Raw genomic sequence first — 24,068 nt, 5'->3', positions numbered from 1 at the left:
GTTTGTTGATCATTATCACAAGGCCTGCAGTTTTTTTTTCTTCTTTTGTATGCTAACAAAAACTCTTATTTTTTTGTGTATGAAAACAAAAATTGCATTGTTGGAAAAAATTAGTTTTAAAATTTTAGACATTTTATGTTTAAATATGTATCAAGTTTCTTTTAGAGTTCTTTATTCTAAAGTTTTTCCTTTTCAAATATGTAACTGAAGTAGTGTTTGAAATTCTTTATTAAAGAAATTGAAATAATACCTTTGAAAGAAATTAGTTAAAAGTGAAGATCAACCAGATTTTATGTAATAACTACATACAAGCATTGTTTTCGTAGCAACTGACATAAAATGAATCTGAGGATTGCAGTTTCTTTGAAACACTGCTGTTAAAGTCTGATAATTTTCTTGGTATATTCTCTTTCCTTCTCTTAAAGACTTTCACAAAGTTTGCAATGTCCTTCTGAGACTCATGAAACTTATAAATGCGTTTATGCTACTTTTTATCATACTTGGCTACATGAAATTATTTTGAACCAGAAAAATTGTTTATGCACTGTAAATGAAGTACTAATACTAAAATGACGATACGTATTTAGTCTTGAATTGAAGCCAAGATTTCTGAAGCACATTAGTCGTAATTTCTTTTTTATTTTCATTTTTAAGTTACTGTATACTTGATATGTATTTTGTGTGCCAATTAAATGTTATGTTTTTATGTAAACTTGATAATTTACAAGTTGATCTCCTTATTTATTTACATAAGATCCATATCACTGCAGATTTTAAAAAGTTGAGAAACACAACAGTATTTCATATTTGGGGCATTTCTTTTCTTGACTGTCAAAAAAACAGGACTTCATTCCTCTGTCTATAGTGATTTCTTTTGTGATCAAGTTTCTGAAAATAATAGTCATATCATTTCAAAGGGATCTTTGTATTTTCACTTATACGTATATATGGAACTAATACAGCATATAGTAAACAGAGTATGTAGGGTGCATGAATGTCATGGGTTTTTATAATTAGAGTTTGAATGTAAAGCAAGCTTATGAAAAAGATCTTGATGATTCTTAAAGGTTTTACAGCTTTAAAATCTTAGTGCCTTTCAAGTTCCCTTTGCCAAATTAACAATAGTGCATGTACTTAACTTATTCTGCTGGTAATCTGAAGAAGCACTGTTGCTTAACAGTTGATGTGGATTAGTAACATTAGTACCCTGTATTTTAGTAATTAAGCCTTTATTAATTGTAATTTTAGTTACCCCTTATTTTTTGCACAGTAATTTTAGGATCATTTTATGTACAGGATCTTGATCCAATTTATTTAATTTTTTTATTTTTTTTTTTTTTATATTATAATTTCCACCATTCTAATTCACCCTACCCTCTTTCTTATAGGACAATTTAGACATCATGGGACTTTACAAGCCTGAAATATTTTGTTGATGAGGTAAAGACCATACAGTCCTGTGCATGCTCAGTGGTTAGCGGGAAGGAATGACCGACCAAAGAGGAAACAGAGGAATGAAGTATTGTTGGAAGACATAGGCTTATACCTTACTCTTAGGGCTCTTTATGTGATGATTATAAGGATTGGAGACACCTTGAAGAAAGACGAGTTAAAAATTTTTGTTTCATAGCGTGGCTTTGTTCAGAAGTACATTTGAAAAAATAAAAGTTGAAATAGACGTTAGTATTAATAGAAAATCTCAACGTACTGGTCTTTTCACTTTTTTTATTATTATTAAGTGGAAGTAAACCAAGGTTTAATAGTGCATTTTAGTATTGTAATTTTTTTGCATACAATCTTTTCTGTTTATTATCGAATCCGTTGTTTTGAAAATTGCAGTTCATTCATGAAAGCTTGGTTTTTGGAAGATTTTCTTGAAAGTTTTGTAGAATTGATCAGCAAAGCAAGTTATTCCATCACAAGAGAGTGCTAAGCATGCAATTTCCCTTGAATGTACTATCTCTGTACAGTATGTACTTGGTTTTCTTGGGACACCTGTCTACACTGTACTTTGGGTCTTATTGGTCATTGGTTTAAGTATTTTTGAAGCTTGTGGTTGCATGGTTCCTCTGGAATATGTACCCTCTCTTATTCTTGACTTGTTAGCTAGGATACTTTTCAATCCAAACTCTTAAGCAGGTGACTTGGTGGAATTCCATGGTAGTATTGCATTTTTAAAAGGACCCAGACATTTCAGATGGGCATTGGTTTCATGTCAGATGTAATGCAGTTTGAAAACCCTAGTGACTTACTATTTATTCTTTTATGATGTTGTACTGACAAACTATTTGGGATGTTTTGTAATGGGTACAACTTATCTTTTATGACATTACAGCAACAGATTTTACACTAAACTTGATACTGCTGCCCTTATATCAATTCCTTTAGGACTGAATTGCTTTATAACTTGTTAATTCATGATTTCAAAAGTATTCTGCAGGCTATTTTTTATTAAGAATTACCACCTTGTAATATTTTGAAAAAGTATAATTACTAGTTTAAATTGTGTATTTTCTTAGTTCATCTCTGTACTTATAACAATATGACTCCTTCCATATCTTCTTCCTTTGCTTTCCTTTATACTCTCTTGTATTTTTTAACCATTGGTGAAGTGTATGATCTTGCAGGATTTCAGTATCTGTAGATTACTTTTTGTTTTATGGTCTTGATATATAGTTTGTTACATTCACAGAAATGCATGAAAGAAAATCTTATCGAAGCCATATTTTTTATTTTTTATGAACATTTTACAATTTGCATGCAATATTTATTTTGTCATTCATTATAAAATTACTTCATAAATTGAAGAGAAGAATCATCAGAAAATATATCAGCCCTAATCATGTCAGATTCTTTGAAAATAGTAGTACGTGTATCCAGAAAATAATTAGTTTGTTGTAAAAAGCTGAAAGAGAATATTGTACAGTTCAAGGTACGTTAGCAAAGAGAAAGACAAGCAAGAAACACTATGAAATGCACTACAGTATCACTGTTTGTTACATATTGTACGTGTAAAATTAGGAAGGTAAAAAAAACCATTTTGTAATAGTTTAATATCTAGTGAAAGATTCTACATAAGTTAAATCTTGGAGGTGGTGCTAGTATATTAAAGATTTCTGTGAGGTTTTATAGCTTGGGTTTATTTTCGTATTTTAGATTATTAGAGGGTTTCATTGACTACCATGTTTCAAAATAAAATGTGCATTTACTAAAAGCATTGGAAGATAGTAGAAAAGTTATGTAGGTGGTTGTAAAATAAATTTTTTATCATGGATGATTTTGCATATTGTATGTATGGTGCTATATCTACCGTATAATTAGAAGTCTGTTTTAAAGGGACTCTTGTATCAAAGATAGAAATATTTTCTCTTAAAATTTGAGCATAAATCCTTTCTAGGACAAACCCATTGTTCTTCAAAAGTCATCTTAAAATTCATAGACACCCCTGAACTTTTACTAAACATGTCATCAACTGAACTAATGGAATTCGTACTGCATACAGTAACACATCCTCGGTACATTACTGTGCAGACAATAGTAAAAGGTCTCTGCTATTTTCTTTCAGACCGATCTGTATAGGATTTTTATTTCACTTTTCCACATTCCCTTTGATCTTTCCCCACCAATCTGTCCAATTACTTTTATCCTCTTCAATTCTGAACTTAAATATTATTTAAGAAAATGTCTTTTGGGCAAGGCCAGAAAGTGTCTTCTTTATGAAAATAATTGAGACAGGCAAGGCAGGTAAGGGCCTAGTTTTGAGGGAAGTGATATTTCTACCATATGAAAGACTAAGAAGTTATTGAATATGGGAAAACAGATGAGAAAGCATTTCATAGCTAGGATGTTATTCTCAGATTGTGTACAAATATTTTTTAAAATATTCAGCAGTGTAGTAAATGGCTGCATTAACAAAATCCCTAGTTCACCATAAAGTATATTCAAGTCTTGAAAGTGCTTCAGTTAGGAATTTAATTTGTTGCATTTTGAATGAAATAGTGCCATAAATATACCACTAAAAAGCTAATGGTAGCTTTGAATTCATTCAAATAGTGCACATAATAATGCAGTGTAGCAATATAAAAGGTAAACAGGAAGGAGGCAAAAAGAACTGCACATTTAAGAAAGGAACCTTGTGGATACTGAGGAAGAAGTGTAGTGGCTCTCGTATAGGTTATCCAATGTAACTAATGCTATTATGAGTGATCCTGAGAGTTGTAAAATGTAGAGTAAAGATATCCAATGCATGGAATATTTAAGAAGAAAAACCAATAAAGTTGGGCAGGAGGAGGACCAAGTTGAAGTTGACGGATAAGCCTGAAAAGAAGGAGAATAATAGTCACCTTTGGGAGAGTGGATTGCTAAGTAGGTACTATTTAGAGGGAAGCTAGAAAAAGTTGCAATTGCATGGATGAAGTGAAAAGAATATGGTTATTGGTTAATTCTAAAAAAAAAAATGTAAAGATCTCTGCTATTTACACAACACATACATGGGTATTTACAAAGAAAAAGGAATAGATTTTTAACAGTTTTGTTGAGATTCAATGATGGAGTTCACTGGGACAATATTATTAACATATTCTGTAATACAGTAAGAACATAGTTCCTTTGGTACTAGGAATACAAGTGCTAACTCCATTATATATATACTATCCTACAAGGAATTCAAACCAATGGCCTTGAATAATAGTGTTTTATTGGGGTTAGCAAAAATGCAGTTTTCCTTAAAATAAAATTCAGTATTTCAAAACAAAATCAGTCTATAGTAGTGTGAATGGGGACCTGAAATTAGACTATAGTATAAATGTGAATGGGGGGACCTATGTACTGTAAAAGAGATGTATACTCGGAATACATCTTTTTAAGACATATGCACAGAATATTACTAAATTTTTCTTTATACCTTGCCATGGGGACACTAATTAAGTGTGCCTTGTTAGTTACACTATGGGTGGTAATAAAACTTTAATATTCCTTTGGCCTTGCATTACTTTGGCTTACATTTCATTTCTGTAGGCTTCTGCCTATCTGCCTAGATGAAGTTTTATCTAGGATATTTGGGTGACATTCCCACTGAACTAACTGCTGCTTTACCAATACCAGTGAAAGCAGATTAATGTTAAGCATTAACATACATAATAGCTTGCTTAATAATGAGAACATCAAAGGGTTGTAAAAAATTGTATAATTAGCAGATGTGTTGGAAATTATCCTGATATTGCACTGATTATTACAGTACAACTTGAAGTGATTCAATATTACATTGGGGACAAGACATTTCCTTTTGCCATATTCATATTGAGAATAGTAATTTATAAGAATATATGCTTGTTTTATGAATTGTGGAGTTATGTTTTAAAATATTTGTAAAGTAATGGTAGGAAGTCCCAGACTGTATGTTTATGTCCTGAGCAATGTAATGGTTAGAATAAGACGTATCACCTGAAAATCAAAGATTAAACTTTAAACTAGAGCAGATGATACATTCAGATCAGGATTTATGAATTAATGACTATGATTTTTATACACCACATTTTTATATACATATAATGTGCAGTGGCTATAGGCTGTACTGTATGTCAAAAGTTTTAGATACTGTTCAGTAAAATGTTATTTTATGGAAACTAATTTTCAGAGGATTGAACTTTTTAAAGTTATATTTGAATTACCTATTGAATTTTATTCTTCCCTGTATGCAGTCACTATGTTCAGAATTATGAAATTGTTGTCAATGAAGCTTGCTTCTCAGTGTTTTTACTGGAATAGATGTATTCGGTATACTTTGTTTTAGTTGGAGGAGATAGTTTTAGTTTGTTAAAATTTATGTAACTGATGAGAAGGTATCATTACTTGAATAATTAAGTTTCAGTTTTGCTGAGGTGAAAAATCAAGTACTTACAGGCAGCTGTTGATGTTACTTCATTTGTGCTTTTTGCAGTAATATAGGTTAAAGGCAATCAAAAGTTCCAGCCTTTAAACTCTTAATAGACTTTAGATATTAACTTTTGATTTTTTTCAGGTGTTGGTAGGTGGCCGATTACGTCGTGAGGTGTGCGCAAGTTGCAGTAATCCTGTTTTCCTTGCTGAGCGGTTGCTAGTAGGTTCCCCAGGTCAACTAATGCATCGAACATGTTTTCGTTGTGCTAGATGCACCACACAGTTGACCTTGGCAAGCTACTATGAAACAGAAAAGGGACAGTTTTGTTGTGAAACTTGTCCTGATGAAGAACTGGAAATTTCTCCAGAAGTTAAAAACAGCATTATCAGTGAAACTTCACCTAAACTCTCACGACGAACGTCCACCTCCGACTCTGAATCAGAATATGAAAGTGAAGATTCTGAAAATGAAAGTGATGGGTATAGTAATAATGTAGAATTAGTGCTTGAAGACAAAAAACAAACTGATGACACCGCAGTGCATTCCCCAAATGTTACCCCCGGACCACCTAAACCCAGAACCGTTTTTCTTTCAAAAACTTTAGAGGGGGAAAGCCCTGAAAGTAGTTCAGATAAGCACAAAGACTCTGAAAATGCATTTAAAAAAGAAATGCCAAAATTTTCACAAATTTCCCCAGCTTTATTTGGATCACAGGAAAAAGACTTGCGAAGCCCTAAAGCCAGTGACTCTGGATTAGACCATTGTGATGATGCCAAAGGTTTGATAACAGACCCACCTGATAAACTAACCCTAGACACAGGGCAAGACAAAAATAATACCCACATATCTGATAGCACTTTTGGCTCTTCTTCCATTGTTGCACAACGGTTGAAAATGTTTAGCGAAATAAGTAATAAAACTAATGACACTAGTAATTTCAAAAGTAATATATTATGTAAACCAGACCATAAAGAAAATGAGTTATTACAAAATTATGAGAGAGAGACTGATAGCCATCAATTTACAAGTGATACAAAAGTATATGCAACTAAAGAAGATAATAAAGAGACACTCAAGGAATATGATAAGGATAAAATCGACGGAGCTTTTAACGATATAGATAAAGATGATACAGTTTTAATACCGGAAGAGAAAATTCCACAAGAAGAAATTGAAGCGGAGAGGAAGCATAAAAACTCGGAATATGTATCCAACACTCCATCCATTACTGTTTCCAAAGAAAGTAAAGATGATAAGACTTCTGAGGAAACAAGTGAATTAGAAGTGCCTTCTAACGATGAGATTGCCAAGGGATCTGATAGTGAATGCAATCTGTTTAAGGCTGAAGAGGATGAATCTCAGTTAGAGGCTATTAAAAACTGTCAGCTAGGAGGAAGTAATGATGCTGAGGTAAATGCTACTTCCTTATCCCAAGACAGTGGAGCTGAATTGTCTTCACCCTCTTTACGTTCCATTCAGTATCCTGAAGAACTTAATCCATTTGGAAGTGATGATGAAGATGAAGGTGCAGCAAGTATTAGTGAATCTGTTGAAATTGAAAGGGTCAGACAGGAAACAAAAGAAGATGAAATAACTGAAAAAAAGATAATCAGGGCTAATTTGAATCCTTTTGAAAGTGATGAAGATGATGAAGGTTCAACCGAAGAAAAGGACAATAGCCAAACCAAAAAGGAAAATCTAAATCCATTCTGGAGTGATGACGAGGAGCCATTGGAAAGCCCTGAATCCACACCAAGCAAGCGCAAAGTTAAACCACCTAGACCACCACCACCAACCCTTGTGAGAAACAGGTGATTATCCATCTCTTGATATCTTTTTAAAAGAGAGCTCTGATAGGTAAATGAGGCAGATGTTATTTTATGTAGTCTTCATAATTAAAACAAGCCTAGAATTTTATAGTACAGAATCATAAAATTAGTATCTTACAACTGTTGTACAATGCTTTAAAAATTATTTTTCATCCTGCCTTTAAAGTTTGGCAATATGTAACTGCTTTCAAAATGCTTTAAAGTTTAGCAATATATAACTGCTTTCAAAATAGAGTAGTCTAATTTTTATTTTGTGGTACCATTTAACACCCAACAATTTTATATGTTATGATCACCACCTATTTATGCAGAGCTGAGATTTGTGTATAGGGCAGCAAAGACGAGCCCTCAGAAGGCCTGAAACCACCAGGCCCAGTTACGGAGAATTCTCTTATATTTGGTCTCAGCCAGAATAGTGCTTGTTGGTACAGTGATAGAATATAAAGGACTCTATCTCCTGTCTTACAACGATTACCCAAGCTCTGTCTTGATCACACATGTGACAACATAAGTTGGCGCCATCTTCATTACGTACCGGGTTGCAAGATATATATTCACCCCAGCCCCATGCCTTTTCATCAGAGGAAGTGAGTGGGTTAGAGGACTCGCAGCCTTACCGAAAATAGGTTTTTCCTACATTAAAACCTGTTTTGATAGTGTAGCCGCTGTTTGTCCTCAAAGGAGCTTGCAACTGTTGGCAGGTGACGAGATGGCTTAGCTCCTGATAAATAAATCCCAACAGCTGTGATTAATTTTTGGTCTGAGGTATACTATAGTCCCAGGTTATGAACCATTTTCTTTATTTCAGATACCCGTAGGGTTTTGCAGTAAAGAACAGGAAACTACACAGGAACCAATATTTGTTATTCTTGTGGTTTGAAGGTGGCTTACCTAATTATGTTGGGTCTGGCTATGGGATTATTGTGCCTTCCCCTGCAATATCTCTACATGACCGCCACTTTCATGGCAATAGTGTTACAGGAATTTTTTATCCCAGGTAAAAAAGTCACAGGTTACCAACAGTTTCTTTATTCCGGATAACCTTTTAGGTTGGCAATAAAGAACAGGAGATACACAAACCAATAAATGTATTATCCATTGTGGTTCTACTGTGACTTACCTAATTATGTTGGGTCTGGCTGCAGGATTATTAAACCTTAACCAGTTCAGGAATACTGTATCTAACAACCACCCTGTACATTAGGAGACTTCTTCAAAGGAAACATTTCTGACGATGGTTAACAATGTATACTTTTGTTGTGGTACCTGAAACTTTGTAGGTGCTGTTTTTTTTTTTTTTTTTTTTTTTTTTTTTTTTTTTTTTTTTTTTTTTTTTTTTTTTTTTTCCCTGTTGATTTTAGTGTTTATGGCCCAACCACCTCCTAATTGGCCCAGGATGGTGCTGATATAATAATAATAATAATAAAAAGTGTCAGCATTTATATACAGGCAGTCCCCGGGTTACGACGGGGGTTCCGTTCTTGAGGCGCGTCGTAAGCCGAAAAATCGTCGTAAGCCGGAACGACACTTGGAAATATGCCTTAAACTAAGAAAAAGTTAGAGACCTTACCTGTGTGACATGCAAGTAGATTGCATGATGTGTAGTGTGGTTATTCCAATGGCAAAGGATGGTTCTTGAAGGTATAATTCTTTATTAAACTCTTGTGACACTAAAAAGCACAATGTACACTACACTTAATCCTTAGGGTATACACTAAACACTGTCACTATACGTATACATGCATTGCACACTTTGTTAGATCCTGGAGTACACTAAAATCCCAGTCTGGTAGCTCTGGAAGGTAAAAGTATAACACAATTAGTACAAAATACTACACAAAGTCCTGAATACAATATGTAAAATTATAGATATCAAGAGGTAAAAGAGTTAATGTATGTTAATTAATTCCTTACTTTTAGTTTATAATTCCTTACTTTGAGTTATATCAAGAGTAAAAAAGTTAATGTATGTGAATTAATTCCTTACTTTTAGTTTAAAGTTGTCCTGCTATGTAACCCTGGATGGACAAAGTCTTATGTGGCCCCATAGCTACATCATTCAGGGGGTTCTGGAATGTACAAAAAATAATTAGTTATGTCAGTAAGTACTCTATGCATAGTAAGTTACATACAGTAATATGCACCATACAGTGGTTTAATATCACATATATAACATGTATAAAACTTAGTTAATGTATGTTAATTAATTCCTTACCTTTAGTTTATATTTGACATTCATCGTAACCCTGGATGGACAAAGTCTTATGTGGCCCCATAGCCTACATCATTCAGGGGGTTCTGGAATGTACAAAAAATAATTAGTATGTCAGTAAGTACTCTATGCATAGTAAGTTACATACAGTAATATGCACCATACAGTGGTTTAATATCACATATATAACATGTATAAAACTTAGTTAATGTATGTTAATTAATTCCTTACCTTTAGTTTATATTTGACATTCATCGTAACCCTGGATGGACAAAGTCTTATGTGGCCCCATAGCCTACATCATTCAGGGGGTTCTGGAATGTACAAAAGATAATTTTGTCAGTAAGTACTCTATGCATAGTAAGTTACATACAGTAATATGCACCATACAGTGGTTTAATATTGTAAATGATTGGTCTACACCCCCTGTTCAGCAGGGAGTGTACAGTATGTATGTAATTCCATGAGGGACCTTGATCACTTATCCCATGTGAGAGATCTTGGTCACTTAATGTATGTTTACTATATGTACTATGTATAATTCCTTACCTTTAGTACAGTAGTACATAGTTTGTTTACAGTTGTCGTGCTATGTTATGTAGTAACCCTGGACAAAGTTTTATGTGGCCCCATAGCCTGCATCATGGAGGGGGTCCTGGTTTTCTGGAATGTACCAAAAAAGTATCAAAGTTAAGTCATGTTATGTATGTTTAGTAAGTTACATACAGTAACCATACGTACAGTGGTTTATAACATGTACTACATATGTACATAATCAAACTTGGTTGGAAATTCCTGTAAAAAAAAGTTATGTACGTATGTAATATGTACTACTGTATGTAAAAACCTTACTGTTCATACTTTGTTACACTACATGTTACATGTGATAACGTATACTTTCCTGAATGGGTTTTTCCATCCAAAAATGGTGCTTCTACTTGTAGTAGTTATCCCTTGATGACACTTGTAGTAACAACCTGGAGTTGTGTGAAAAATGTGGTTCTGGAAGGAAAAAGTAACAAAATTAGTGTACAAAATATACACTACAGAAGTTGTGAATGCAATATGTTAATTACTGTAGATATATCAAGAGTGTACTACTAAAAGAGTTAATGTATGTTAATTAATTCCTTACCTTTAGTTTATATTTGACATTCATCGTAACCCTGGATGGACAAAGTCTTATGTGGCCCCATAGCCTACATCATTCAGGGGGTTCTGGAATGTACAAAAAATAATTAGTATGTTAGTAAGTACTCTATGCATAGTAAGTTACATACAGTAATATGCACCATACAGTGGTTTAATATCACATATAACATGTAGTATAAAACTTAATTTAGAAATTCCTTACATAACTTACCAACTTTTAGTGAGTCTCAAAGCTGTTACCTAGGTTGTGGGAGATGGAGGTGGAGGTGTAGAGCATTCATGATAAGGATGCATTCCAAACCTAACTTCAGTGTGCTTTATCACAGATAACAGGCTAGGATGATGGGCAGTCTGGAATGAAGAATTAATATTAAAGGACAGTATGTAACCACTTAGGTGTACAAAATTTATTGTACGTATGCAAACATTAAACACAACTGAGAATTCCTTACCTCCAGCAAAATGAAGACATGTAGGCTATGTAGAGGTCTGGTTTATGTAAGTCACAGGTGCATGCCAGTCTGGAATGATAATGTAATAGTACATATGATTATAGTATGTATGTTACATACATAACATGGTTATTACATATGTAATATTAAAACATTAATAAAAAAAACTGTCCTTACCAAATTCTAGTGGTTGGCTTGCTTACTGGGATGGTCATATGGTACATGAGAGTGGGTGGTCTGGGCTATGGAGTGGGATGGGCAGGTGCTTGGGAGTCTGGAATGATAAAAAATATATAAAATGATAGTTACTACTACTGTAACTACTGCACATGTTATTACTGTTTGACATATGTAGTGTGTAATACGTATGTTCAATATAAAAAATGAAGAATTCTTTACCTGAAGGAATGGGAGAGGTGATACTACTCGTATCAACTGATTTGGGCTCTGGGGAGGTGATACTTGTATCAACTGATGAGGGAACATCTACATCTGGAAAGAATGATAGGGTACATATTATAAGGTGGATGTAATTGTAGCATATGTACACTTTTAATAAAATTTCTATTAGCAATTTATAAAACATTTTATACAAATTTGTTAAGGATTCCTTACCTGATGTATAGGGCGAGGCATCAAAACCATGGAAAGGCTCAGGGTCATCTGGGTCACTGTCATATCAAAAGGGGTGGTCTGAAATGGAAAAAAAAATAATAATAAGGTTATGCAACATCAAACACATTGTACCACTATGTAAGTTAGTGTACGTATGTATGTAGGGTGTAAACAATTTCCAACATGAAAATGAGAAAAATGAAATTGCTTACCTGATTGTACACGTGCAGGTGGTGGGCGGGCTGATACAGAGGGTCCAGGTACAGGGGATCTGGAACTGTCACAGGTAGTACAGGGAGATCTGGAACTGTCACAGGTAGTACAGGGAGATCTGGAACTGTCACAGGTAGTACAGGGGGATCTGGAACTGTCACCACTTCTGCAATAAAATTACAAATGATGAAAATTAATGAAGTTACAATTTACTCTTACATTTAGTAGTTGTTACATTAAAAAATTAACACATTTTAATATGTACACTATGTAAACACATAAATTAGTAAAACAGTTCAGAATTCCTTACCAGGACTAGGAGTGGGAGGTGGTGGTACTGGAGACTTGTGAAAGAAAGTGTCAAGCCTGGACTGCACACTTCTCTTCGTCTGCTTTCTCCTTCAGGGTCTCCTTGTAGAAAGTCACCAAATCCATGATTCCTCTCTTGATTTTGTCAAACCTAGAAACGTTTAGGGTCTTCTGCCTCAAAAGAAGCCAACGGCTCTCTCCAGAAATGAGTAAAACCCTCTGACAAGCCTTTCACAGTTAATGACCTGGGTTTTGGCTCTGGTGCCGCTCCTCTTCCTCAATCATTTGTGTTCAAGTTCTAGTAAGTCCTCTGCAGACAATTCCTCTCCATGGAAGCCAGCAGCTCTGTTACATCATCAGGTTCAAGATCTAGTTGCAGCCTCTTGCTTAGCCCTACGATCTTCCTCGTCACAGTCTCGACGTCTTTCTGCCTGGTCAAAGCCTTCAAAACTGTGCACAAACTGTGGACACAGTTTCCTCCAGGCCCCATTTAAAGTGGTCGTCTTCACCTCGTCCAAGCACTTGCAATGTTTTCTTCACTGCATCTGCAATGTTGTAGCCCTTCCAGAATTGCTTCAGTGTCAACTCCTTGTTAGCTTCTATGGCCCTCAAAGCAACACGTATGGTCCTTCTAAACTGGTAGTAAGCCTTGAAATTTGCTATTACTCCCCTGGTCCATTGGCTGTATCAGCGATGTGGTATTGGGTGGGAGGTACACCACCTTCACATTAGGATGCATGTCGCTCAAATTTGAAGGGTGACCAGGGGCATTGTCCAGGACTAAGAGGGCCTTAAAAGGCAGACCCTTCGAAGTCAAATACCGCTCCACTGCTGGCACGAAATGGTCATGAACCAATCTTCGAAGACCATTAAGGTAACCCACGCCTTCTTGTTAGATTTCCAAATCACAGGGAGTTGACTCTTGAAAATGCCCTTGAAAGCCCTGGGATTCTCGGCCAAATACACCAGCAAGGGCTTCAGTTTCAAATCACCACTTGCATTGGCCCCAAACAGCAAAGTCAGTCGCTCCTTTCCAGCTTTATGGCCAGGTGCTGACTTCTCCTCCTTGGAAAGGTACGTTCGATTTGGCATTCTTTTCCAAAATAATCCAGTCTCATCCACATTAAAGACTTGGTCAGCCGTGTAACCACCATCCTTAATTATCTCAGCCAAACCACCTGGAAAACTTTCTGCTGCTTCGCTATCAGCACTAGCAGCTTCACCTTGCAGCTTCACATTATGCAAATTTGCACGAGCCTTAAAACGGTTAAACCAACCTCTACTCGCGGAAAATTCACCACCAGCACTGCCTTCGCCAAACTTTTTCACTACTGCCTCATGCAGCGCTCTAGCCTTCTCCTGGATCACACTTAAGCTCACCGGAACACGTCGCTGGTTCTGGTCCTCCAGCCAGATCATGAGCAATTTCTCCATTTCAACAATGCTCTGGCTACGTTGCTTCTTGTTTATCACCGTTGACTTCATCGGTGCAGCATCCTTAACGTGCTTCAGAATACGTTCCTTATCCTTCACAATGGTTACCACCGTGGTCCTGCTCAAGCCTAAAGAACGGCCTATTTCGGTGTTAGTTTCTCCCTTCTCCGAACGCTTTATCACGTCATATTTGACCTCCATCGTGATGACCTTCCTCTTCTTGGATGAACTATCATCGGAGGAAGTACTTTGGCGTTTAGGAGCCATTGTAAATTAGCGAAAATGGCAAGGAATTTCAGCAACGTCTCAGCACACAACCTAGTGGAATGCAGGCAGGCACGCGATTGAAGTGGCGTCCTTTCGTATTGTTACGCTTGGCGTCCACTCCCGACCGTCCGAGGTCGTTGTTCGGTCAATTTACCATACAGTTTAATAGGTGTTAATTAATTTATGCACCTCCGCTCAAAAACTAGTTCTGCATATGAGGTATCGTTAAAAAGCATAACAAACGTCGTAACCTTGGAATTTGTGTTGTAATCTAACCAGAAACTTAGTTTTTTTAATTATGTACTGGAAACAAGCAATGATTTTTCATTATATTTGCGCTTTTGGACTGTTTTAAACTGCGCATCCCAAGCTAGTGTATTCATTCGCCCGCAAACTAGTTCCGCATATCGGCGTCAGTAAAAAAAATTCAAAAAAATACGAAAAAAAAGTGTCAAAAATCATCATAACCTCAAAATTTTTGTTGTAATGTAACCAAAAACATATTTTTATTATGTACTGTGCTAAACTATAAAGGATTTTTATCATAGCATGCGTTTTTTAAAATTTTTAAAAGCGTCGTTAACTCGGAGCGTCGGAAGCGTCAGCGTCGTAACCTCGGAACAAGCGTCGTAACCCAGGACGGAATTTCCATTGAATATTTAAGAAAAAAGCGTCGTAACCTCGGAACGTCGTAAGCCGGAACCGTCGTAAGCCGGGGACCGCCTGTATATACTATAATACAGTAATACCTTGAGATACGAGCTTAATGCGTTCCGGGACCCGAGCTCGTATGTCAATTCGCTCGTATCTTGGATCAATTTTTCCCATATAAAATAACTAAAAAAAATTAATCCGTTCCCACCCTCTGAAAAAACACCTAAAAACTATATATTACAGTGGAAAAACATGTTATTAATTGTTCTAATTCACAACCTACACCCACAAAATAACAGATACCTATGTACTGGTTATGATCTGCAATAAAATGTGACATTATTATGGAGTTCTTACCTTCGAGACAGATGGTAGCGGCTAACGGCGGTGTGTGCGGAGGAGGAGAGAGACTTGACGGCAACACGTTCGGTACGCTACACTTTTGTAACACTACGTAACATAACTTAAACTGTAAATTTAACTTAGATGAAATTAGCTTACTGTACACACACTTAAAAATAAATGCTAATCTTACGTTACACTATTCATTTTTTTACTTTTCTTCTTCCGGCTTGGCTCTTTTTGCCTCGCTTATTGACTCGCTTTCACCTTCACTTTTTGCCGGCCTTTTTAAAAGGAACCTATCTAGGGATGTTTGCTTTTGTCTCCCCTTCAAAATGTTACAAAAATGATGTACACAAGTGTCGTCACAAAAGGCTAACGCACGACCACACGCCAACTTGTCCGGGTGCCTCTTTTCCATCAAATCAGAAAACTCCTGCCACTTCACTAACATGTCTCTGATTTCCTTTGTAGAAAGGTGGTCCTCCTCTTCCACCTCCCCCTCGCTACTGAGCTCCTGCAACACCTCAAATGTTGCATCTCCTGGAGCTCGATCAATTCCTGTGTCGTGAGCTCTTCCTGATGCTCCTCGACAAGGTCGTTCACGTCTGCCTCATCTACCTCCAGCCCCATGGACTTTCCAAGAGACACGATTTCATCCACCACAATAGGTTCGGGTTCATCAGGGTCTGGCGTATCGAACCCTTCAAAGTCCCTCTCAGCGACGGAAGCTGACCACAATTTCTTCCATGCTGAATTAAGAGTTCTTCGTGTGACACCCTGCCATGCATCTTCAATAATTTTTAAGCAATGGATGATATTGAAATGTTCCTTCCAAAATTCACGAAGGGTGAGATTGGTGTTGTCTGTGACATTGAAGCATTTCTTGAACAAATGCTTCGAGTACAGTTTTTTAAAGTTGGAAATTACTTGTTGGTCCATGGACTGGAGGAGTGGCATGGTGTTGGGCGGGAGATAAAAGACCTTGATGAACCTGTACTCATAAAGAATGTCCTCTTCAAGACCAGGAGGGTGACCAGGGGCATTGTCGAGGACCAGGAGACATTTCATTGGCAGGCTTATCTCGGCCAAATATTTTTTGACTGCTGGACCAAAGCACAGATTAACCCATTCTGTAAAGAAATGCCGCGTAACCCAAGCCTTAGCATTAGCGTGCCACGTTACTTGCAGTTTTTCTTTCAAGATCCTTTGGCTCTTGAAAGCACGTGGGTTTTCTGAGTGGTACACCAGCAGTGGCTTGACCTTATAGTCACCACTGGCATTGGCACACAAGGCTAGAGTTAACTGGTCCTTCATGGGTTTATGGCCCGGTAGTCTCTTCTCTGCCGTGATGAATGTCCTCCTGGGCATCTTCTTCCAGAAAAGGCCAGTTTCATCGCAGTTGAACACTTGTTGGGGGATGTATCCTTGTTCTGTGATAACTGAGGCAAAGGTTTTGATGTAGTCCGCCGCGCCTTTCGAGTCGGAACTTGCTGCTTCCCCATGCCTCACAACCGAGTGTATCCCAGTCCATTTTTTGAAATTATCGAACCAGCCACGACCCAGTCCATTTTTTGAAATTATCGAACCAGACACGACTGGCTTTGAAGGTTTCCGCTGGCGTCGAAGTCTCCCCGCTCTCAGCTGGTTGCTTTCCTTTCAAGTCATTGTAAATTCCGCTGGCCTTATCACAGATGATCGTCTCGGTCATGCTATCTCCCGCCAACTGTTTCTCCTTTGTCCATATTAAAAGAAGCCTCTCCATCTCGTCATGAATATCACTGCGCAGCTTGGAAAGGATGGTTAGTCCTTTGGAAGGCTTGGTGCTCTTTATAGCATCCTTCTGCTTGAGGATGGTACATATTGTTGATGTACTCCTCTCATATTGGCGAGCCAGCTCAGTCACTTGCACACCACTGTCATGTTTTTTTATTATTTCATATATATATATATATACAGGCAGTCCCCAGGTTACGACGGTCTCAGCTTACGACGTTCCGAGGTTAAGGTTAAGACATTATTTCCAGGGTTACAACGCATGTTCCATTGTTACGACGCCTACAAAGCTCATCTGGCATATGAAATATGACACCAAAAATGCAAAATAATCAATATTTGAAGGTATTTTTGATGAAAAATGCAATAAGAATGCAGTTTACATAGTATTCAATGCACCCAGAGCATTAAAAGTAAGGTTTTCTTAGCATTTTTTATGACGTTCCGGCTTACGACGATTTCGGCTTACGACGCGTCTCAAGAACGGAACCCCGTCATAACCCGGGGACTGCCTGTATATATATATATATATATATTATATATATATATATATATATATATATATATATATATATATATATATATATATATATATATATATAGATATAGATATAGATATAGATATAGATATAGATATAGATAGATAGATAGATAGATAGATAGTACCAATATTCAGCTTCAGAATGACAATACCTAAAATCAATGCAATAACAGGAAAATTAACTTTTCAGACAGTGCTCAATGATCCTTGAGAATATGCTTTACTTTGGGGCAGCCACAGTTTGCTTAAGACACAATGAGTGAAGGCACAATTTGCTTAGACACAATGAGTGAAAGGGTTATTGCTCAAAATTAATGTTTTTTAAATGATAAAAAATCCTAATACATCATATGTAGTCTCCTCTTAAGGTTCTACGTTGTTATTCAACTTCTCTATACTATTAGGAATATAGTATTGTGTTTTACTTCAGTAGTATACATTTTTTTTATGCAAAAATCCATCTTTTGTTAATAGATGTGTTCAGAAATTTGTTGATTTAATATTGCTAAGCCTTTAGAATAGTACAAGCATAATATTACATATAACCCTTCAGCTTAACAGGCATCAACCTAACAACTATATTTTTATGATGGGTGTTTTTGCTTTGGATACTATTTTAAGACATAATGGATTTTTACTAATAAATCTCTAAAATTGAATGATAATTGTAATTTACACATTACTTTAGGGTCTTCATTACTGATCACAAGGCCAGACTCGCAAAGCATCTGATAAGTACTGCTGTATTTGTAACATAAAAATTAATTTCCTTTCTTTACTTTGGCAGTACACCTTCTTACACGAGCCACAAGGACACAAGGAAGAGTTCCACTTCTCAGCAGTTTCGTGAGGTTTCCCCTCAGCCTACAGCATCTCCAGCTTCCAGTCGTACAAAATTGTCACCTTCCTTACCAAAAGAAAGGCACCCCTCCCCCTCCTCACCCAGTGGCTCTGTAGCTCTAAGAAGGAAGGGTCGACGGGCACCTGCTCCTCCATCACCTTTTACTGCTAAAAGAGATGGGATTTCTTCTGGTGAATCTACGGCAGATACAACAAGCATGGATACTATGTCCTTGTCTAGTCTGAGTACACAAGGCCAAGGACCACAGGACCATGAGGATGAAGGTAAGCATCTGAAAGTCAAGGGCATTTCGTGTGGCATCAGTACATTGCTTAATATTGTATCCAATTCTAGAACAGTACCAATCAGTGTATGTAAATTTTATATGTTAGTCAGCCTAGCTTTTACTATTAGCTTTGCTGTTTTGTTTTGCATATTTGTTAATGGGCTGTTAATAGCATGCAGCTGATTCTCTTCTTGGCCTTCACCAGGCCAGGATGAGGTATTGAGCAGGAAATTGCAGAAGGATATGAAAAATCACTCGAACAAGATGAATGGCACCACTGAGCAGCGTGTCCCACCTCCTAAACCAGCGCGAGCTCCTCAGGCTGCAATGAACTTTGCCTGCAGCAAAGGTTGGTGCTTGCTTGGTTGCTTAAATGCTTATACGTATACATTTTATGTTGGTCATCTTTGTATTTATGTACTGCTGTAGTACTTTGTTAGTGTCATTCACTTAACTGAATTTCTGTATGACTCATATTTATGCATTCTGTAATATAGTACCCACATTCAACATTTTGATTGTTCCCAGACCCACAGCTTTTTCTACCAGACAGAAGAAGAATTATTCATGTATGTACCACTTGGATCCACTAGTATGAACCATCTGCTCTTTTCACTGTTCATGAGAGTGTAAAGTCTTGTTAACAGCTCTTAATGAAATTTCCTTTGGTTATTTTCTTGGAAACCTAGACAGCTTCCATTGATAATCATCAAATAATCTTTTTCTCCTTTTAATTGCTAATTCACTGTTTTATATTCAACCAGTGTAAGTTGCAATCTATGCTACTTCAAACATGGCCAGCACTGGTTCTACCTATAACAAACTGCTTAAGCGTGCTTTGATTATTGCTCTTAATCACTGTCTTGCACAATTCAGACATTTTGTATGACATTAAGAAAAGCAACTGGCTTGGGAGGAGAACAAAAGCGACTACTCTCCAAGGCAGTCAAAGAAAGACTATCACGTCACTAGGTTCTATGCCTGGTTTGGTGGCCAGCTTCCACCTCATATACGCACAAGTTGCCAGATGCCACAGATTCCTTGCTTTACAATCTTTGATTATTTTTAACTGGTTTGCAGCTGACACAAGAAGATTATCCTACTGTTAAGACCGAAGGTTTGTTAGCTATGAAAAATACAAATAGATTAAAAATTTGTCATATTTATTATTGTTTACTTTTGGTGCCAGGATGTTCATTTTCTATGCACTATTAGTTAATCCAACAATAGATGGCATCATACATAGGCTTCCTCTCTCTACTTAAATAGATTTTATAAGTATCTAACAAAAGATATTGATAAGTGAAGTTAATGAAAATGGAAAAGGATTTCAAAAAGTAGCAAAATAATAATTCAATGACACCAGCCAGCAAACCAATGTAGATGTCATAGCCTCTCAAAAAAAGGTGTAGCAGATGTATCTCTTCAAACATACAGAGTAGGAAGTTAAAATTTTGGAAGGATGCTGTTAAGAGTGACTGGGATTTTGAGTCCAAGGATATAAGGCAATGTATGGTTTTTAGGAAGGAATGTCTTTTTGAAATCTTTCACTTAGGTCATTTTAACCCTTAAACGCCTAAGGGGTATAATAAAAATCGTCTCCCGTATGCCTAGGGGGTCTCAGAGTGAGCGCCGAAGTGGAAAAAATAATTTTTTCAAAAAATCACAGCGCGCTTAGTTTTCAAGATTAAGAGTTCATTTTTGGCTCCTTTTTTTGTCATTGCCTGAAGTATAGTATGCAACGATCAGAAATGAAAAAATATCATTATCATATAAAAATAATGCGATATATGATAGCGCAAAAACAAAATTTCATATATAATTGTATTCAAATCGTGCTGGGAGCAAAACGGTTAAAGTTAACAAGTTAATTTTTTTTTCGTTGTATTGTACACTAAATTGCAATCATTTTGGTATACAACACATTATAAAACGATCAAAGCAACATAGAGAAAATATTATCACAAAATGATGCATGAATTCGTAACACGCAGATGTAAAAAAATGTTTTTTTTTAAATTCACCATAAATCTAAATATTGTTCTAGAGACTTCCAATTTGTTTCAAAATGAAGATAAATGATTGAATATTACTATACTGTAAGAGTTTTAGCTTACAATGGCAGTTTTTGACCATTTTGGACGAGTTAAATTTGACCGAATGTCAAATTTTTTTTTTATATTTTTTTTATATGCAAATATTTCAAAAATGAGAAAAGCTACAACCTTCAATTATTTTTTATTGTATTCTACATGAAATTGCGCACATTTTCATAAAAAACACTATAAAACGCCAAATATGAAACTGAGCAAATATTCCAAGAATGCGACGTACGCATTTCAGAGATTTGTGGTGGAGAATCTGCACGTGGAGGGAAAGAAAGTTTTTTTTATAAAAATTCACCATAAATCTAAATATTGTGCTAGAGACTTCGAATTTGTTTCAAAATGAAGATAAATGACTGAATATTACTAGACTGTAAGAGTTTTACCTTAAAATTGCGTTTTTCGACCATTTCGGTAGTCAAAGTTGACCAAACGTTTTTTTTTTCTCTTTATCGTGATTTATATGCAAATATTTCGAAAATGAGTAAAGCTACAACCATGGGTTGTTTGTTGTTGTATTCTACATGAAATTGTGCACATTTTCACATATAAAACTTTATGTAACGGCTAATTTAAAATGGTGCAAACATTACGACAATCGCACATATGATTTTTTCGGAAGAGTTACCGCGCGGACGTAAGGAAAAATTTGTTTTTTTCATAAATTCACCATAAATCGAAATATTGTGCTAGAGACTTCCAATTTGTTGCAAAATGAAGGTAAATGATTGAATATTACTAAAATATAAGAGTTTTAGCTTACAATTGCATTTTTTGACCATTTTGGTAGAGTCAAAGTTGACTGAAGGTTGAAATTTTGGCACTTATTGTTATTTATATGAAAATATTTCAAAACAAAACTGATAAAAGCTACAACCATGAGTATTTTTTTGTTGTATTCTATATGAAAATGCACACATTTTCATATATAATACTCCATGTAACGGCTAATTTAAAATGGTGCGAAAATTATGTCAAAGTGACAAAATAATTTCCGAGATGTGTCACTGATACTTTTTAGTGCGATAAGAAAGAAATTCGCGCTTGCGCGCCTGTGTAACGATTGTAAACAAAACAACACCTTGATCCGTGAACCCAGCATCCCCCAAGGCGCATGATTCAAAAGTTTTCGGCTGGTAGGCCTCTTAAGTGTTTTTCCGCGAATTTTTAAAAAACCTTTTCTACATTGACGTAAGTTACGTCCGGTCGGCACCCAAAAGACAATTTATCTCGACGTAAAATACGTCCAATAGGCGTTTAAGGGTTAAGCAGGAGCTACCTTTTCTGTAATTTGTGATAAATGCTTGTTTCATACAATCAACTTACCTGTCAGATATATACATAGCTAAGACTCCGTCGTCCCCGACAGAAATTCAAATTTCGCGCCACTCGCTACAGGTAGGTCAGGTGATCTACCGGCCTGCCCTGGGCGGCAGGACTAGGAACCATTCCCGTTTTCTACTCATATATTTTCTGTCGCCGGTGGTATCAACATCGTTGCTGCCACCTCTTGACTGGAATTCGCTTTTCTAGACAATTGATCATCTTTTGTGTGGACTTTTGGTGACGTACCTGGATCGTTGTTTTGCATTCGCTACTGTGGACTGGATTTGGACTTGCTTTTGATTTTTCTTCAGAATGTCTGATTCAAGTGTTTGTGTGAAGAATGTGGTTTGAATGTAGGCTGCAAGGTGAGGATACCGAAAGCTTCGGTTGATCCTCACACTGTATGTCGCAAATGTAGGGGTTTTGATTGTTCTATTTCTAACACCTGTCATGAGTGTGAGAGGTTGAATGTTGAGGAATGGAAGACTCTAACTTTTCTTACTGGAAGAGTTAGAAAGGGATAGAGTCAGAAGGGCTGCATCTAAGATTGCGGGTGGGTAGTAGTACAAGGCCTATTGAGCCTTTGGATAATTCTAACTCTTCTCTTAATTATGATTCTGTATCAGGACCCTCACTGGCCGTACATTCAGATTCGGCATCGGAAATTGCTGAACTGAAGGCTACTCTTCACAGGATGAGATCCAAAATGGCTACCAGGAAAGGTAAGGACTGTGAAAGTGATTTTAGTGAAGTGAGTGTCCCCAGTGTTGTGGAGGGGGCGTCTGACCGTCTCTGCGACGCTCCCAGGCCTAGACCTCTTCCAAGCTCCCAAGCCCAGAGGAGAAGGAAAGTCGAAAGCCGTACGGAGGTTGTGGAGAATTCCCCCCGGTCAGGCGTCCCTTCGCAGGTGCTGTATATAGACAGCCTGCTCAGGACCGCTATCGAAAAAGCGTCCTCAGAGAGTGCTTCTCTTCGTCCGCTTCTCCCTCTCCTCAACGAGGGTGGAAGGATTCGGACTTGTCCAGGCCCCTGAAAAGGCACTGGAGAGATCCTGTTTTTGGATTCAAGCCCAGAACGCTTTTCGGAAGAAGCGCCTCCTTCTATCAAGAAGGCGAAGAGGGTTTTGCCGTCCCATGATGGGGGCAACACGCCTTTGAGGTCTCCCTCTCCCGTCAAGAAGACCGCAGGAGAAGCGTCCAAGAGGATCATGTTTTAGCGGTGCAGGAACAGCTTTCCGCCTTAGTAGGAGTCCTTTCGAAGGATCCTCCTCGTAAGAAAGACGTCAGACTGCCGGTCAAGAAGACTCGTCTTCCTTCTCCCACCAGGAGTGAGGCTCCTGTGAGACGTGAGTCTTTTGAGAACTCAGATAGAGACTCGTGGGAAGATTTTGATTCGCCAGGCAAGCGCGTCGCGCCAGCCAAGCGCGAGGCATCCTACAAGCGAGAAACGCATTACAGACGAGAGGATTCTCCCAGATGGGATACGTCTGCCAGATCAGCAGCTTCAGCCAAGCGCGATTGGGTTTTAACAACCTAGGGCGTGAGCATTCAGCCAAGCGTGAGGCTCCAGACAAGCATCTGTCACGCAAGGATGTGGCACCAGGAAGACGCGAGACTTCAACCAGGCACGAGGCGTCAGTCAGGCGCGAGACTTTTGAGAGGCGCGAGGCACCAGTCAGGCGCGAGGCGCCAGCCAAGCGCGAAGAGTCAGTCAGGCGCGAGACGCCAGCCAAGCGCGAGGATCCTGCCAGGCGCGAGGCGCCAGCCAAGCGCGAGGAGTCAGCCAGGCGCGAGACGCCAGCCAAGCGCGAGGCGCCAGCCAGGCGCGAGGCGCCAG

The 24,068-nt window shown here is 37.4% G+C and overlaps 1 protein-coding gene and 3 long non-coding RNA genes across 12 annotated transcripts in view; 1 reads left to right on the top strand and 3 right to left on the bottom strand.

Moving 5' to 3' along the window:
* LOC135224954 (uncharacterized) overlaps window positions 1-24,068 on the bottom strand; it is a 401,986-nt gene that overhangs the window by 44,873 nt on the left and 333,045 nt on the right. The window lies entirely within an intron of this gene.
* Window positions 1-24,068, top strand: part of LOC135224874 (MICAL-like protein 1) — a 226,454-nt gene that overhangs the window by 176,335 nt on the left and 26,051 nt on the right. For 8 of the 9 annotated variants that reach the window (XM_064264226.1, XM_064264219.1, XM_064264239.1 and 5 more), the window contains 3 exons: window positions 6,020-7,689; window positions 18,462-18,799; window positions 19,007-19,150. In XM_064264226.1, the coding sequence (XP_064120296.1) occupies window positions 6,020-7,689; window positions 18,462-18,799; window positions 19,007-19,150 (2,152 nt within the window). The remainder of the gene's footprint in view (window positions 1-6,019; window positions 7,690-18,461; window positions 18,800-19,006; window positions 19,151-24,068) is intronic. The other variant, XM_064264207.1, reaches the window with a different exon arrangement.
* Window positions 11,055-11,760, bottom strand: LOC135224945 (uncharacterized). Its single transcript, XR_010316835.1, has 4 exons — window positions 11,701-11,760; window positions 11,524-11,592; window positions 11,283-11,422; window positions 11,055-11,137 (listed from the first exon to the last, which is right to left on the bottom strand). It is a non-coding gene; the product is annotated as an uncharacterized LOC135224945 (long non-coding RNA).
* On the bottom strand, window positions 11,759-12,200 carry LOC135224938 (uncharacterized). The gene is made up of 3 exons (XR_010316831.1): window positions 12,139-12,200; window positions 11,923-12,015; window positions 11,759-11,797 (listed from the first exon to the last, which is right to left on the bottom strand). It is a non-coding gene; the product is annotated as an uncharacterized LOC135224938 (long non-coding RNA).

Source organism: Macrobrachium nipponense, chromosome 20 (assembly GCF_015104395.2).
Source record: "Macrobrachium nipponense isolate FS-2020 chromosome 20, ASM1510439v2, whole genome shotgun sequence".
Classification (NCBI taxonomy): Eukaryota; Metazoa; Arthropoda; class Malacostraca; order Decapoda; family Palaemonidae; genus Macrobrachium; species Macrobrachium nipponense.
This window is presented reverse-complemented; position numbering and strand designations above follow the sequence as displayed.